The following is a 15254-nucleotide window of genomic DNA, read 5'->3' as shown; positions in this document are numbered from 1 at the left end:
TTGGCACCAAACATCCCATCATAAGTTCCATGCCCACTGTTACCAGAGTGTCACAGCGACTGAAAACTGGTGCAAATCAGTTAATTTGGTTTCCTGCCAAAGAAAACCCAATGAACAGCTTCGCGTGTCACTCATACACCGAACTTCTCAGAGGTCTAGACTACCCCAACCAAACCAACCCACCTGCCGGCTTTTCTCAGAAAGACTATACCCAACTGCTGCAAGTTACTGTTCCACATCCCTCCTACGGATTTTCCTGCAATACATTGTCATCTCTCATCATTTAGTCTTTCAAATAGGCCTGTCATAGTATTTCCATCAGATCAAAAGCCCAGATGGCTAGACTCAATGGGGGTGAGTGAAGAGAAAGACCCCCTCTATGAAGACTTGGATGACATGTAATACACGGGGTTCAAAATCCCATTGTGGGACAAGAACAAAGTGATACTACTAAACTGGTTCATGTATGGCTGAAATACATGTAGCCAAGGTTGGAAAGGAAAATTAATATATAGAGAATTAATGTTTCAAGAGGCATATTGGCAAAATAGTGAGTCATATGGTTTTGGAGATGGAATAAAATGTTTCATTTCTGGCAATGACTGAGCATTTATACCATAACTGCTTACAATGTACAATTTATCAAGTGGTTATGACAATATAACTGGATAAAAAAAGGGTCCTGGTATTGCCTCTGTTGGAAAAAGCTGACCTGCATGTCACTTGACATTATTTTTTGTTTGTTTTTATACCTTTATTATTGGCTTCTCTCTCCTTATTTGTGCTATTTAAGTGCAGGCAAACACGTAGAAAGGCAGAGTTTAAAATAATTATTTTGCAGAAGACAGACTGAGCAGCTGAGTTCAACAGCAGACTAAGCAATCTTGATCAAACATTACAGACTGTGCTTGAAATCAAAACTCAAACTAACGAGACAACATGTAGCATAATTAGTATGTCAGAGGGAAGATTACACATTTCAGGATATAAAGTCAGTCCCTATCACACCATACATTTTGGCCCTATTAATATGCACATGGCTTGATTAATTAGACTATTTCATTGGATTTTCTTGGAAGTGACATAATTAGTAGGTGATAGTGGACTTAAAAAAAATTGGAAAATGGATGAAAATCTAATGTAAATTAGATATATCGAGTTTTACAGAGTCTGGCTGTTTTTTCTTCTTTTTGAGGGAGTTTAAAAGCAGTGATGTTGTACCGCTTGAATATAAATTAGATGGAAAAAGCCAGGGACAAAAATTGTTGAACACAGAATATTGTAATTGATCTCTGAGACATTGAATACACGTAAATCCAGCCCCAAAAAAGTAGAGGAATAAAAAAAAGGAAAGGATTGCTACTTGTGAAGACTTTGCAAAACATCTGTGAGTAACATCAGTCGGTCAAATGTGCTTGAATTAGCATGAAGAATTACATTTGCAGACCGAAGTAGTACATTGACATTTCTTTGTGCTCGGAGGGGAAAAAAGACCACCCAAAAGATTTGGGAAAGGCCCAAAAGATATTGATTGAGCCAATACAATTCCACATTCGAAGCCATGGTATATTTACTTGCCGGAGAAATTTTATGAGGAAGACTTGCTTTAAGGAAGAGTGAAGAGGAGTATGGAATATTAGAGAGTGCATGTAGCTGCAATAGCTCTAAATAAATGGGCAAGAGGAGAAAAAAAATGAGACAAGGCGGATGAGAGAACTCATGAACTTCTCTTTAATAAAGTCTCAGCCACTTGGGGACCCTTTCTTTGATCTAGCTAGTCACACATAGAAAAACACGCGACCGCCTTGCACACTACCTGCAATAGTAAAGAGTATGCAACATTTTGTATATAGTAATACTAAAGTATAAGCATCCCTATGATAAAAATCGTTACTAGACTGTGTTCCTCTACTCCACAAAATAGTTCTAAAGCAAGAACCCTAACACATGTATACATCATATGATATACCGTATTTTCACGACTATAAGGCGCACTTAAAAGTATTAAATTTTCTCCAAAATAGACAGTTATAGTACAGTGCGCCTTATATATGGATAAAACAGAAAACCAAAAACTAAAAACCACCACTGTTGGATATTAAAAAAAACACAAACGCCTGAACTGAAACAATACTGTTAAATATGCAGATGCCATCTTAGTTTACAACATCTTCCATCATATAGCTCCTCCCCCTCTGCAAGATTTTATACAAAAAAATCCAAAACATCAACAATGGCTGCCTCTAGAGGTGACTGAGGAGTGAGTGAGTGCTTCATACCTGGAAGTCAATAGCAATTACCGTATTTTCACGACTATAAGGCGCCCTTAAGTCTTAAATTTTCTCCAAAATAGACAGTGCGCCTTATAATACAGTGCGCCTTATATATGGAAAAAATGGAATTCATTGGCGGTGCGCCTTATAATGCAGTGCGCCTTATAGTTGTGAAAATACAGTACATATACATTATACTCTATAAATATACTACATCCTATACCAAATGTATGAAACTATGTTGACTTTACAGAAACTTTCATATGTTGTTGTCTCTAAGGACTTAATTTTGCCATGACAAACAACTTTTAATTAATCTGTGAACAAAAGCTCATTCACTTAAGGTACAATTTGGGCTACTGCAACTGAAACACATTAACATAAATTTGCCAGGACATTAGCATACCTAAAGGGACCTTGTGTAACATTGATTACAACTCACTGCTTGCAATTAGATGCTGCTCAGCCATTGTCACACTCTGATACACATAAACACTCACACCTTTTGCCGGTGAAGCGACCCAACCCCCTGCAGCGAAGCAGGTGCCGTGATAGGTTCTACCCACCCACGATGCTCTGACAGACATGCGTGTACTCAGTCACAAACACAAATGCATGTGCATACGTGTGCATTGCTTCAAAGGTAGTGCTGTGAAGCAGAGGTGACAGGTCTGGTTCAGAGCCATCTTCAGCAAATGTACCGCTAATTGCCATCCCTCCCACTGACAGAAAACAGCATGAAGTCAACACTGGCCCCATATGGAACCCAATATGGCGACTGAAGTTTATGGGAATGAAATTTTAATTTGAATTTTCGACGCAGGACGATTTTTCCTCAAGATATGTTTACCGAACTGACTCCCATATTTTTATGGCTGTAAAAGTAATGCAAAATATAATATAACCAGTAAATAATAAATCACTTTGTATGAAAGTCAAATAATGCTTTGTTTAAGATCTTACAGGATGGTATGTAACTGTCATTAGTTTCTACAGTACTGATTAATATCTAAGTACTGTTTAATATCTAAGTACAGTTTAATATATAAGTACTGTTTAATATCTAAGTACTGTTTAATATCTAAGTACTGTTTAATATCTAAGTACTGTTTAATATCTAAGTACTGTTTAATATCTAAGTACTGTTTAATATCCAAGTACTGTTTAATATCCAAGTACTGTTTAATATCCAAGTACTGTTCAATATCCAAGTACTGTTTAATATCCAAGTACTGTTTAATATCCAAGTACTGTTTAATATCCAAGTATTGTTTAAAACAGTAGATATTTAGATATTAAACTCTCAGGAATATAATTTTGAGAGTTGGATTTAACAGTACTTGGATATTAAACAGTACTTGGATATTAGACACTACTTAGATATTAAACAGAACTTAGATATTAAACAGTACTTAGGTATTAAACAGTACTGAGATATTAAACAGTTTCAATAGTAAACTCACCATTTGACCGGCGACCAAACGTCCGGTCACGCACTGAATCGACGTGCTCGCCTAGTAAGCACAATTCCGACTTACATCCTGCGTTGCTTACCCTAGAAATATAAACAATCTCCTTGTTTGATTGGCTAGTGAAACTACATTTACACCATTCAATACATTATGAAGGTTGACGTCCATGTAGAAAATTGTCAGAGTAGAAGCGTGCATAATTGATACGGAAACATACATGGTACAATAAATGAATGTTTAAAGATAATGAATCCTCCAAAGACTGTGTTCCACTATGCAGTTGCACTCAAATTATTTCCTGTCCTTGTCATCAGGAGCATTATACTGATTCCAAGGAATGTGAGCCCTCAACAGTATTTCCAGGTATATTTATTGAATAGCTAAAGGATACTCATATCAAGTTTCAGTTTTTGTTCCGCTCAGCCAAGCCAATTTGGACATGATATGGCCCACATACTGTCCACACCATCAGTTCCTTCACTGACTAAATAAACTAAACCAAGCACATTCCTGCCTTGTGCATTTTTCTCCAACCTTCTCAGAATGGACCAGATTTAATTACATATACCTTGCAGTTATTGCACACGGCTACATCAGCAAACAAAGTTCTACAAAAGCATCAGTCTAATCCAAATTTCATCACACTGTAGCAAAAACAGCAACATATTTTCAAATTTATTTTAACAAGTATCCAATTAGCCGGCACTATGCATGAGTGGTAAGCTTGTCCACCACACAGTTCTAAGAGCAAGGTTTCAATCCCTGCTGAGTTTGCACATTATATCCAGGTACTCTAGTTTCCTCTCACATCGTAAAAACATGGATGATATGCTAGTAGATCACTCTAAAATGTCCCTGGGTATGACCATAAGTGTAACTGTTTATTTATTGTCTCCTTGTGCCCTGTGATTGGCTGGAAACCAGTGCATGGTGTTCCTGGCCTACTGCCTATAGTTGGCTGAAATAGGCTCCACCACCCCCGCGATCCTAGTGAAGATAAATAAAGTAAAATAAATGAATAAATGGATCTATCAATTAGCAACCTTGCATGCAAAAAGAAACCTCAAGGTTGTAGTAATCACTTTTAATTAGACTCACAGTGATCCATTCCTTGATTATGAACCATTATGGGTCAATTAGCAATGTGCTGATGTCACTACCATATGAAAGGGAGAGCAATTAGTGGCCATTATAGCATAAACAGTGGTCCATACTAATGATTGAATACAGAATAATACAGAATGTGTTGGAATAAGTAGTAAATGAATATTAAAAGGTCTACATAGATGTGTGGTGTACATCATGATGCTGGTGACAATACTTTCTAAATTTTACGCAAATACATCTTGGACTTGTCAATCATTTGAGGTGTCCGTCAAGAATCTACACTATCTTTGTGGATCATCTGAGTCTATTAACTGGTCCCCAAAACCTGAAAAGCAAGCATATAAATGATGATAAATGATGTTTGTATTCATAAATTCATCAAACCAAACAATATATCAGCCACGCATCGGCCTTTCAAAAGAACATAAGACACTAATGGCGTCTGTCATTCCCTCGCCAGCTACTGTGATCTGTGATCACAAGTCACTATCAATCTTCAAGACATGAAGACAAACAGTCTCTATGAGTCAGTTATTATGAGTGTTTAAGATGTGAAAGAAAACGGAGATTTGGAAATTTGGTTAAAAAAAAACCCTGCGACCTCTCTTTATGATAATTGTTAATTACGACCCTCACATTTTTAGTATTTATAATACTAAACATGTACTTGGAAACCTATCTTTTTCGGACAATATCTGTTATAAACACAAGTATAATTAGAAAATCCATGTTATAGACAAATCACCTAAGAACAATGATAACTATTTTAATGCCAAAAGAAGGAAACATCAACAAAATGTACTTTAAACTACAGTTCTAATTATACATCTAGTTTTTATCAAAACTACTTTAGGAAATATTATGTAACTCAGTACAACACAGACTCTGAAGCAGGAATCTATTTTCTCTAATCCCCATTAACTCCATCCTATTAAAAATATTTATGACCATAAACACGGTATATGCTGACCAACATAATTTACTAAACTCAAAAAAATCAATAATAAAAAAACAACAACATTGAACCACCCTGTGTAATGTGATCAAGTCAATTCATTAATTGCATATATACTCTCTCAGGGAGTAAATACTCCCAGTTTTCAAGGGAACCGCCAACACATCAGTTATTGCGCGTGTACTACAAACTCAAGGCCGTGCTATTGTATGCTTTAACACTATTGAATATTTTTAGACGCACTGTGGTTATGTGTCCCAAACTCCCACAAATGGGATGAATGCACGCAGACGTTCTTGTCAAACTGATGACTAGGTATCTAACCGAGTGTGAAGTTCACATCAAACGCACACCGCTTGAAACGCCAAGAGACGACGGTGTAGATGGAAAGCAGGTGTATACCATTGAGGTTGAGGGAGTACGTAGAAATGTTATACTGCTCAATCGACTTATAAATACCTCACATTTGACATGATAGATAATGGCAGATGGCCTGGTAATGACCGTGTTTACTAGATTACAAGACAGAGTCAAAGTATTTATTATGCTCTGGCAGATTTGTTTACTTACTAGCAAATTAAACCCTCAAGCTTCGTCATTAGTTGTATCTACATATTTTTAATGAACTCCTATATGCAATTTCTACAATTTTAAAAAGATAACATTATTGACATCAACTTTTAAAGGGAAAGGAGAAATGAAATCAATTTTTAAATCATTTCATGGGTGTTCATTTGTCTTTTAAATGTTACTTATGATTAGATAATTAGATGCAGGTTTTTTGGAGTAATGATCCGAAATTTACAAATTAACGTTGAATATATATCCCTTAAAATGATGTTTTTATGTTGCTTACTGTTGTTCTAAACTATCTACACACATTGAAATGCATCATTTTAGATCATGTTTCAGTAATTGAAAACTTCCACATTTGCGCTGGACGTGAACAAGAATAAATTAAAAGAATAAAGGAATAACAGTCAATAGAGCATTTTAAATAAAAAAAAAAACATGACATTGCTATTTACTGCAGGGGTTTGTGCCAAGCTTATTAGCAGGCTAATTAACTAAAAAAGGATAACATCAGAAAACTGTTTATATTCATTTGTTGTAATTACGAGTCTAAAGCAAGTTATTCCCAATGATTTTAATTTTATTTATTTTTTTTTGTTTCAGAGGATTCCATTAGTAATCCCTGATAAGTAAAGGCATTTTGGGTAGTAATATTTTCATCCATTCAAAAAAAATGCCCTTAATTTATAAATTTTTGGTGAAGTAATATTGTGTTAGTTAGTTTATTCCTTCAACCAATGAGAAAAATATTCAAAATTGAACATAAAAGTAATTATTTGTTGCTGTGATACTTATAGCAAATGCCTTTTTAAATTGTTTGTCTTCATTGTTCAAAAAACGTCAGAGAACATTTAACAACATTTTTTTAGTTATGAAAATGCAGTACACAAGTAGCAGCAGTTCACCCACTAAGTGCAGTAATCACTCTTCTCACTATTATATACTGATGATGAGAGTTGTGTAAATAAAAGGGCAAATCAGACTCCCTGCAGCCATCCAAAGAGATTAACTGTGGAATATGTGCCAGCAGATGCACTGTCCATTGCGGGATGTGCTTGAAGCTCAGCAGCCAGTCACCAGCCTCCTCATTAGCACAAAGGAGATTGCAAACAGATACGAGTCTGTCCTCTTTTTACCTCTTTGTCCTCACACAAATGAATCCTAATCCATGTCCTCTATCTTGCCTTCAGCAAAAGTCAAAAAAACATAGTAAAGGACAACGGGGTGAAGAAAAGTGCTTCAAAACAATGTGACCGCACTCATCAAGTTCCAAATGTGCCAATGAATTAATTAAAAAAATGCAAATGTATCCCCAATAAGATCAATTGTGTCAATCAATCAAAGTAGATCCTTCTTAGAATATTAATATTTGTGGTATTTGTTAAGTAGGCTAGGGAGTTGACCTTGAGATATATTATTAAACTCCACATTTCATACTGCACAGGCATGATTAAAACATATATGTTATGATACATCATAAAACTGCATAAACAGCATCATACCCGCCTTGGGATCTTATGAATTAGCATTAAGATGGCGAACTTCATAGCCTAGAAAAACCAACCCATTAATAATTGATCATTATTAGTGTTAAGAACCAAAAAAAAAAATCCTTTAACTCAAATGTTGCACTTTTTTTGATCAGGCACACAAACCACTTGTAAATCAAGATGCTGACACTCATTTCCCATCACTCTAAACTTCAAATCAATAGTTAATTACCGCCAAAACAGCAGCCTTTTATCCCGTTCAAGAAGTGGCAGGTATTGACATTCAATGTACTGCCAGGTTCTTAAAAAAATGAATTTAAAATATACTACATTAAAAAAACAGGTCCTTATCCTCCAGCTAACAACTCAGTACATTTCATTAGAAACTAGCATTGTCTTTTTGCTCCGCCACTTTCAAACAAATGATCTGAAATTCTAAATATTGCATGCATTTTCCCACATACATGAATAATTTCCCCATGCTTAGCCCAATTTTGCCAAGTGCAATGGTGTTTAATAAGAAATTATAATTGTGTTAAGCAAAGCGGCAGGTGAATGGTGAAGTATGTCCACGCATCCTGAATCTGGGAGCTGCCAGGCACTTAGTCATGAATAATTACACAGTCCTGGGGATGCAGACCCCTTAACGCTGTCATGGCTTATTTCCCCTCCATACATCCAGCAGTATGTGTATGTGTGTGTGTGTGTGTGTGTTCAAGGTATTCCAAAGTCACATCTACCATTTGTTACACATGTAGCCCAATTACATTACAGGGCTACAATTTAAATTCTGCCTGATATAAATGACTATATATTTATTAGATCAGGCGTGTCAAACATACGGCCTGCGGGCCGGATCCGGTCCATCTGGTGGTTTGGTGCGGCCCGGGAAGAAAGCTGCATTGTATAAAAAATATGAATTTTCTTTAAAATTTGAAGTTTTTGTATTATCCGCTAGGGGTGTTTTAGTACATGCAGACAACATGAATTGACATTTATTTATGTTATGTTATTCTCTTGTACATAATATAATGTTAATAATGTAAAAGGAAAATTCTTTTAATAAACATTTTGGTAATTTACTCATTCTTTGCACTAATTATTAGTATTAGTGACTAATACAAAGGAAAAAAAAGTGGGCTTATTGTTAGTTCTATGTAATTTTGCTGTATTCGGCCCCCAGACCAAAGGGAGTTTGACACCCCTGTATTAGATCTAAACTATGCAGGGGTGAGGGTAAATTTTAAGTAAATTAATATTAAGTTATGTCACACGTGTGCATGCATGAGGATGAGAATGTTATTGTGTCGGAGATGTAGTTGATTTAATTAGAAATAGCTTCGACCTACAACAGTAACTTTAACCCTCATTGCCCACTGTTGCTGTTTCAATTTCTCTGCGCTATGGAGATTTAGCACCCTCTGTCTGGCCTACCGAGTGTTTTATAGCCATTATATTTTCTGCAAACTGTAAAATAATTCAACATAGTCATTAGCAGTGTTGCATCAGATGAGTATTAAGTGTGAAGACCAGCTAGAGGCCAATTGAAATTCAGTACAGAATGAGGATAGGATATTGATTGGAGACATCTTACAGAGATCAGGGTGTATCTAAAGGTTTTAGCATTGAGCCACAGTACATGATTAATTATAGTAGAAACAATTTGATCACTGAATCCTTCTTCTTGTGAATCTCTAGTTAATACATATTTAAAAAACTAGCTTTCCTGTTGTCTAAACCAGTTACTTAGCTCGATTAAAGGAGATGGGTCATTGCCCCCAATTGCAATCCATTTCTGAAAGGCTATTTATTGAGCAAGCATCATATACGACTCACATGTCTTTGTGGGTTTGTTATTGTGCTTGTGTTGTGCTCCCATGGGTGTACCAGGAAACAGATGACTTGCACAGTTTGAGGCTATACCCCCCCTACCATGGTCGCTGTTCCTGTAAAGCAATGTATAATGTATCTACACAGTTGGTTGAAGATGCACTAGCTCTGACTCAGTCCAAAAGATCCAAATGATAGAGACTCAGACCTTATATGTACTTCTGGCTATGTGCCATGATAAGGTCTCAGTAACATGAGGTAAGAAGAGTGAAACTTGATCGTGTCTCTGTGGATTAATCTCTTGATGGAAGACATAAAAATAAAACAGCAGGGACATAAACTCTGCGATGTTGGCATAGACTAAATGAATTGTGGTCTGGCACAGACTGCAACAGGACACAAAGGATATTAAACTTGAAGTCAGTTCAAGGTACTATTTTAAATGGTCAATTGGGATGGTGAGCCAAAAAAAATGATTAATTGAAAGTATGATAATTGAAGTTGATATCTGTTCAGGAAATTAATTCTACACCTTAGCAGAGATGCTTTAAATGACTCTTATTGACCATTTTTCCCTTAAATTTAAACTTAGTTGGAGTCAGAGTTTCAGATTTAAGAAAAAAAACTGTTAATTGTTTGGATTAGGTCATCAAAATATTCAGTTTTGACGGTTTTAAACGACATTTTATTCACTACAAACTGTATTTAGTGGGAATCGAAGTAATTTGACCATATATATACTTCCACAAATCCTGCTGTTGTCTTCCCTGCTGTTGTTTTGAAAATGTGAACTATAACATGCATAGAATATTGGGGGAAAAACACATATGCATAGACACAGCCCAAACTAGCGTCCACCATCTGTCCTTCTGAGGGCGCAGATGTCTCTGGGGCAAAGTTAGCTGCTGGGGGAACTGCATATGTGTGTGCATATTCATTTAGTGTTTTCAGGTTGTGCTGCATTTAGGTGAGTGAGGAGTTACAGTTCATATTAATGCCGCAGAAAATGTTATTGTGGAGAAACAAACCTGCAAGCATGCATTAGCTTCAAGCTCCCATACCCACATATGAGAGGAGTACTCTTACACAAACTCCACATTAATGCTGCAGGTACACAGGAAGCAGACAAGGGTCAATGCCAGGCTTTGCGTAGTTCACAAGGCCACATGAGCAAAATCTGAATGTTGCTGCACTTTGTTGTGGGAAAAGTAAGCTTCCATTATGGAATGAGGGCATGTTGACTGCCCATGTTCGTCATAATGGCTTGAGTGGAGTACCTCCAAAGCTAGGCAACTACATGTGCATTACACAGAGAGTGGTGCAAAACAGGTGGAAAATTAAGAGAGGGAAAAAAAAACAATATGAGGTGGTCTCAACAGTTGTGCCTGTGGGCAAAGTAAACCTGATTTTTTTGTTTTGGGATCCTGGCACCTAAACAAAGAACTCTCTTAGCAGATGTGCGACATTAGAATAATGTTTAAAATAAGGATATATTTGGTGTCTAAATATGGCTGATATTTCATAAAAAATCAAATATTTATACATATATATATATATATTTTTATTTTATTATACATATTTTAGCAAAAAAAAGACCTAAAAAACCCCAAAAATGGATAAAAAAATGCAATTATTGATTTAAAAGGGGAAAATTAGCAAATAAAATATACATCTATAATCTTCATTTGAATTTGATCCTAAAACTGAATGTTGGCACTCACAATTTACTTACTCGGACCGCACAAAATGATGCGGCGGGCCACATTTGGCCCGCGGGCCGCCACTTTGACACCCGTGGTCTACATATTAAAACGGATGAAACTAATGTGAAATCAGTAATGTCAAGTTCAGCAAACCTCAATGACGCTAGGGCTATTTATAACAGGGAATTCTTTACGAACGTGTTATGGCATTTGGTCAATGTTTTCCTATGAAAGTAAATCTGTAACTTAGCACAATTACACAGCTGTACTCAATTTCTTCTGGTTTGTCAAATATGCATGGAGCCTGAAAACTTGACCTCCCTACTTGTCTCACTTCATTCCACACCCCGTCTACCTTTGTACAACATCCCCTAGTCCTCATTTCCAGATCTTCAGTTATTGGCTGTTAAATGAGCAGGTTTATTTAAGCCTAATTGGTTTAAGGGCAAACAGAAACAAGCAATGGGGAATAACAACAGTGCCTGGTGAGAAAGAAGCATGTATTACGGAGAGAACGTCAGCTGAGGGAGTATCCAGGGGAAGTGGTGGGGAGTTAAGGGAATGAATGCCTGAGTCTGAAAAGGCAAATGAGGGGGATGCATAGCAGAAAAGATGAACAAATCTTTCTTTCTAAGGGAATACAAACACAATATTTCAATTGTTGTACGTCCATATTGTGATATATAAGAGGACCAATATTTTTTTCAAGGGGAATAATTGTATTTGGATGTATTTAGAAAAGTTCCAGTTGAGTCTGTCTAAAATTATACTCCCTAAAACAGAAATTAGGTATGGTCAGTTAAACTATATTCATCCTCTGATGGAGCATTATTTTTCTCAAGAGTATACCACTAAGATTCTTAATTGGTTAAACCACGGGTCGGGAACATTTTTGACAAAGATATCCATAAACAATTCATATTTTCTAATGTTATTCCTTGACAGCATACTCCGAATTTAAAAGTGAAAATACATGTAAATGGTTGTCTTTTATTTTAGTAATTTCACCACTTTTAAAGTGGAAAAAAATGAATACTTTTGACAACATTCTTATGCAGTTGCTAATCAAGAAGAGTATGCATTCTAGCAGTCTAATGCAAAAAAAGAAGATTAAATCAGCACCATCGAAAGAGCCACATGTGGCTCCTGAGCCACATGTTCCCTACCCTTGGGTTAAACCAATGAGCATTGATTATTCTCATAGTTGATCAATTTCATTCATTCATTCCTAGTTATGAGTGCAAAACAGTGACTGGCAAAGTCAATGAAAAAAACAGCTTATATTTGCACCTCCTTTCAATTACACTAGTGGCCCAAACAAGGAAATCAATTTCCATCTTATTACCATAATAACCTGTAGACCAAGCCCACTCCCCACCCCCAATCTGTTTCCCAACGTCAACATCTTTTCAACTAAGCAACAACCAAGCCATTTTGCAACACCCTCCACTAATCTGAATCAAAAACTTGCCGGGTACCTCAACAACTATGAGCAAATATACACTATATACACAAAAACTGCAGTGGAACAAATCATATAGTTTTTCTGTGGAGCAAGGAAGGGATACTGCATAATAAAATAAGAAAAGATAATGTAGATGTCTAACCAGAAGCATAATGGGGAAATAAAAAAATAAAAAAACATTGAACAGCGACGATTCATTTTTTGTGCAGATAAATAAATGTATGAGAAAGAAATAGATAAAAAGTATAAGAGAGACAAAAGATAAAATGCATTACCGATTGTTATGATACAAACCAGCAGTAGGGAACCCATAGGCAAAACAGCATTGTGACATCCCATAACTTGCAAATAATAATACTAGTGCATTTAAACAACAACAACAACAACAACAACAACAAATCAAAATGACCTGCTTTTGAAGAAATATAAATTTTCACTATAATTTATATTATGATAAACATGTAGCCATCCCCTATGACAATACAGATACTCTGGACTGATTTCAGGCCAATTACAGAGTATATATAAACAATTATAAAAATAACTAAATGTTTTTTTTAATATACATTTACAGCTACAGACAATTTACAGTATTATGTGAATCTCATTATACTTTTATCATAATAATAAAATCAATTCAATTCAAATTGCCACTTCCGGGGCATGCACCTAACAATAAAGATTGATTAATCTACTGAGCAACATTGACCACATTTTATTACGACTTCTTTTCCAATTAAAACAAAATATATCTTTCGGTACACTATTTATGACCAATATCTATATTTAAAACAGTTTTGAATGAAAATGTGCCCTAGATCTCTGGAAATCATGAAAAAGCATTTAATCAAACATATTAAAAGGGAGATTTTTTGTTATATTTTGATGCAACAAACGACACTAAATAGTGATTGTTCAAAAAGGCCCCAAAAATCGCCTAAAAACAGAAATTTATTTACAAACATTTGCATTGTATTCTGCAATCATGATTGAAGCCGCAGCTGGTTGCGCTCCACGTGATTGACATCCCATCATCTATGTCAAGTGCAACGGCAAGCGCAAGTATGTAATACCCAAAAGTGTTAAATCCACGTGGAAAAGAAATAAATGCATGTATTTTTTTAAAGTGTCTTACCTTCCATCGCTGAACAAGTGATGATCATCACGCCAAGGACGGCAAAGAAATCCACTCTCATGTTGGGTCTCCACTGCTTGTCCACCCGAATTGCCAACACGCCCGATGGGTGTGGGTCAAAGAAATTCCTTCTCTTTTCAAAATCGGGTACTCCAGCAGATATACGCTTTGTCTAGGAGACACATTTCAAAGCGTAGTAAACAAAGTGTCACAAAAAAAGCGCTCAGAAAGTGCTTCAGGTGGAGCAAGCCGCTGCCTGCGAGTGAAGGGGAATGGGGGGGCGATGGAACCGCGTGGAGGCGTGGGGAGACCCAGCGAGGACCATTCACAAATGGATTGAGCGTAACAGCCAATCAGCTGCCACGACCGGAACTCGCTGACCAATCGGCATCTTAGCTCAGCCCATCTCACGTAGTGAAAACACAAAACTTCTTCTAAAACTTGAAGCTGTTTGCGATCAAGTGAAAGGAGGTAGCGCCCTCAACAGGATTTCTTTCACATTACAGCTTCATGTTTTTATCCCTGACAACTTTTCTAACTAGTTACCTTTGTATCAGTGTTTCATTGTTTTAAAGCAACTATCTCTTCAATAAATATTCGATTCTCCAAATAATGACCACATTTAAGTGCAAATTCAATATTAATACTTTTTTTTCAATACAGTACTTTTAAAATAAATGATAATTTAACCATAGTTTGACTAAAATGTATTGTAAAGCATATGCGAGATAGAAGAAACACCCCAAAAATATTGAATAAAAATTATTTTTAAAAAATCTATCCTCAAAATCGATTTTATATTGAGTATTTATCTAAATTTGTGGAATTTTATTGTTCATTGTTTGTTATCCAATGTTCCCATCATCGCTTTAACAGTAGCTTTTGTAACGATAAAATATTGGGCAGCATGAAATATCAGTCCCCGGGCTGTCATGCTGACATTGTCCCTTAAAGGCCATCTGGCCTTACTTTGTCCGAAACCAGTAGTCATCATGACATCCCAGTGTCATCAGCAATATGAGCAGCAAACAGCAATCTGTTCCTGTTTGCTGTCCACACCCTAGGGGGTGCATAGGAAGGAAGAATATGGGGAAGGTGAGAACAATAGATTTGTTTCCGTTAGCCCATCCTTAAGAAGAAACGGGGACATATACACTGTACATATGCAACAGCGAAAACTGTAAAGTTTGTCACCTACCTGAACAAGGCATGGGGTGAGCTGACCTCGCATTTATTTCTCTCCTGGCCTGT

At 36.3% G+C, this 15254-nt stretch overlaps 1 protein-coding gene across 2 annotated transcripts in view; it reads right to left on the bottom strand.

Moving 5' to 3' along the window:
• Nucleotides 1-14300, bottom strand: part of ephb1 (EPH receptor B1) — a 104288-nt gene extending 89988 nt beyond the window's left edge. For both annotated transcript variants that reach the window (XM_077723981.1, XM_077723982.1), the window contains exon 1: nucleotides 14004-14300. In XM_077723981.1, the coding sequence (XP_077580107.1) occupies nucleotides 14004-14064 (61 nt within the window). In that variant the 5' untranslated portion in view covers nucleotides 14065-14300. The remainder of the gene's footprint in view (nucleotides 1-14003) is intronic.
• Nucleotides 14301-15254: the final 954 nt, after the last annotated feature.

This window comes from Stigmatopora nigra, chromosome 9 (assembly GCF_051989575.1).
Source record: "Stigmatopora nigra isolate UIUO_SnigA chromosome 9, RoL_Snig_1.1, whole genome shotgun sequence".
NCBI lineage: Eukaryota > Metazoa > Chordata > Actinopteri > Syngnathiformes > Syngnathidae > Stigmatopora > Stigmatopora nigra.
Note: the sequence above shows the minus strand (reverse complement) of the source record. Positions and strands in the feature narration are given on the sequence as shown.